Genomic DNA, 3,645 nt, shown 5'->3' with positions numbered 1-3,645 from the left:
ACACACACACACACACACACACACACACACACACACACACACACACACACACACACACACACACACACACACACACACACACACACACACACACACACACACACACACACACACACACACACAAAAAGGGACAACACACCTTCATACATGTTAGTGTATTTAGGCTACACCATTAACCCCCAGTCTTGAATCACCTGTCAATCCAACCACAGAGGGGCGGGACTTTGACGCCAACTTTCTTTAGATTAAGTTTTCATTCAACTCCAAGTAAACCAGGAATCTCAAAGCCAGAATATTAAGGGATTCAGACCCCATTTACACGGGAACGTTTACGCACCAAATTCGTTTTGAAAAACGTCTTCCGTTCACACGCATTCGGCTCATTTAACGTGTCCGTTCACTGGAGACGCTGTAGTACATATGCCGGGCCTGTAAGTGGCGCTGTACTTCCGCACGAGACCGCTCGAAACGCTGTAGTACATATATGCCGGGCCTGTAAGTGGCGCTGTACTTCCGCCACAAAATACACCAAAAGCAGCGAAGAAGAAGACCCCCGAGCATGGTTGCCCTTCTGTTTATGCCCCGCGGTGGATTTAGCAACATGTAGTTCATGTCATTCTCCATGTCCACTTGTTGCTGATGGTTGTGCTAAAGGAGCTGTAGATGTTGCACTAACATCTGTAGCATGGTCAGTAGCTACAGTAGCTACTGAGCATGCTACAGCAGTGAGCAGCAGAGGTGGGGCTATGGCTTCATCGTTATCAGGAAATGATCGTATAGGATGTACACACGGAGCCGTTTGGCCCCCAGAGCGTTCTAGTTGCAGATATATCCACCTTGGGACCCATTATCGTTTGCGGGGTCAGTTTCCGCGGTTCCGTTACGGCCTCGTGTGAACGAACGGGCTATACGCGAGAGAAAAGTAGCAGATACAACCCGTTTCCTTCTCGTGTAAACACAGCCTTACTCTTTTTTTTGGGCAAATGAAAACCGCACAAATGTTAAAAAAAAAACGATAAGTGTTTCTCATCAATCTTGGCTTTGACTATTGATGAAAGTGTGATTGTGCTGTTAGACGTTAGACCAAACAGAAAACAAGTTGCACTATTTGTCCTTATGGTAAGAAAAATATGTCCATGGAGCAAATATGGGTTGATTAATTAATTTTATATAATGAGATTATCTAATACTTTCCAATGTATTATTAATAGAAACAAATAATCTGGACTTTTTCTTGGGAAAAAATATTTTCCCCCACTCCTTCTTTGGAGTAGAAACGTTTTTAAATGTTATGGAGGACGGGTACTTTAAAGAGTTGACTTTGTTTTAAAATCTGTCCGTATGGATCTTGTCCCTTATCTGCAAACCACATCTAAATAACCTGAACGCTGCTCCACTTTAAATGTGTGTCTTTCATGGCGTCATCTGTTAAACCCTGACTCTGCACACAGAGGTGGATCAAAGACCAGATTTAAAAGCTTCATTTTCTTTCTTCATGGTGCTTCTGATCACATGACACACACACTCTTTCAACAAAGTTCTGCACCATTTAATACAGACACACACACACTTGTATAGAGGTGTTCACCAGAGAGTAAGAACAAACTCCAAAGACAAAGAAGACAAAAAGCTGAAGACAAACAGAAAGCCTGCGGGCAGAAGAGACACTTTGGATTCCCGGCGTGACTTTAGAGAAAGCTTCAACAACAACGAGTCCATCTGTCGAGCATTTCCTGCAGAAGACTTCCAGAATAATTCAACAGGAATGACACACACACACACACACACACACACACACACACACACACACACACACACACACACACACACACACACACACACACACACACACACACACACACACACACACTTTTTATAGTCAATCAAGAAGCTTCAAACATAATGTTTATTGAGTGGTTGCAAATGTGAAGCCAATTAGTCAGAAATAGTTAATTTAGCACTCTAGCTGCAAAGATTAAATCCAACTATTTGTAGTTTTTAAAGCATTTTAATACAAAAATGTCAGGAAACGCCACGTTCAGACTCTAAATTATGGAGATTTCATGACTTTCTCTATTTTATAATACATTAAAGTGTATTTCTTTGGGATTTAAAGACATCATCTTGGACTTTAAGAAACTGGGAGGGACATTTTTCACTATTTTATGACATGTTATAGACCAAAATGACGATAATTTAAATATATAGATCAGATATTTAATAGCAGCTTTAGGGTTATTGCTAAATCTCCACTAGCAGTTCAAAGGGCTTAAAATATTGTCTTCTTCGAATGAACATATTTCAGTGTTCGCTTTAAGTATGTCTTAATGTGCATGTACATACAGACTGTATCCACTGAGAGGTTTCATTATGCAATATAAATCTGAAGTCCTCTGTGTGCTCCTTCCTCTCGCTCTGATGAAATGCGACATGAGCCCTTCAGGTTAATATTAGCCTGGTATTAAAATGATGAAGCTGAAGAGCTCAGGACGCGGCCGCCTGCTATCTGAGGCGCCGGCTGCAGCACAGCCCATCATTTACAGCTGAAACCTCGCTCTGCCTCACACAGCAGACCTGCTTCATCATCACCAGCCAGGGGGATTTAGTGAAGGAGAGAAAAAGTTTGAGCCAAATTACAGCCAACAGTTTCCTGCAGCATCGATTCCCTTCATCCCTCCCTGCAGATCACTTATGAGCAGAGCGTCAGGGGATGTGATTTGATAAATGCATTCAATTAATAGCTTCAGGCCGGATGGAACAATCAGAGGAAACGGGTCCAGACTATGTTGTTTTTTTAAAAGATGCTGCATAAAGCATTTTGTGTTCCTTGAAGTGAAGTGAAACCACATTTCCCATAAACCCTGCTGCGCCCGGTTCTCTCTACCATCCGTTTGTGGCTCTGCTCCATTTCATCTAAACAGCCTGTAAACACAGCAGACCTGCATTCTGACCACGTCAGCGAACGCCCCACGGAGAATTTTTTTTTTGGAAAGGGTACAGTGCAGCATTAAAAGAGGGTTCCTGTTTTGCAGTATTATTAACAGAGGAATATGGCTAAATGTGGGAGGAGGCTGCTTAACGTGTATATCCAAGAAGTGAATTCAATCACATTAAAATGATATAAGATGTATCTTCAGTCAACCTAATGTGCTTTATTGTGAGTGTAAAGTCAAAGGGTGTTTTTAAAGTAATAAAGTGCCGTCAGCGTCTCCAGAGGGAGCCGTGTGACGTCTGATAAACGGCAGAGTGATGTCATTGAGTGGAACAAGTTTGAACATTAAAAAAAATATGAAGTTAAGGGTTGGAAAGAAGTGAGATCATTGCTGCAGCGTACTTCAGCTGCTACAAGGATAATACATCACCATCTCAGATCAGACTGTAGGAGGTTGAGATGCATTATGGGTAATTTAGCCACCAGGTTTTAATGTATGGAATAAAAAAAGATGATTTCTTCAGTTCTGCTGCTTTGATTTGTATGTTTTAATGAAACACCAAATGTGTAAAGTAGATACTTGAGTTCTTGAGTAAGGTATAAAAAAAACGTAACTAGAAAGGCATTCAGACAGTACAGACATCCGCCAAATGATCTGTCTTGCAATAGTAATTAAATTGAAAGATAATGTGTCTATCCGCCCTAAAGTTGAA

At 41.4% G+C, this 3,645-nt stretch overlaps 1 protein-coding gene across 1 annotated transcript in view; it reads right to left on the bottom strand.

The window, feature by feature from the left end:
* LOC104965465 (homeobox protein Dlx3b-like) overlaps positions 1 to 848 on the bottom strand; it is a 10,816-nt gene extending 9,968 nt beyond the window's left edge. Inside the window, exon 1 of the mRNA XM_010794421.1 lies at positions 837 to 848. Within this exon, the coding sequence (XP_010792723.1) occupies positions 837 to 848 (12 nt within the window). The remainder of the gene's footprint in view (positions 1 to 836) is intronic.
* Between the last annotated feature and the right edge of the window lie 2,797 nt (positions 849 to 3,645).

The sequence above is a fragment of the Notothenia coriiceps genome, unplaced genomic scaffold (genome assembly GCF_000735185.1).
Source record: "Notothenia coriiceps isolate Sejong01 unplaced genomic scaffold, NC01 NC01_scaffold00037244, whole genome shotgun sequence".
Lineage (NCBI taxonomy): Eukaryota > Metazoa > Chordata > Actinopteri > Perciformes > Nototheniidae > Notothenia > Notothenia coriiceps.
The sequence above is the reverse complement of the archived record's forward strand: the minus strand, read 5'-3'. Positions and strand labels throughout refer to the sequence as shown.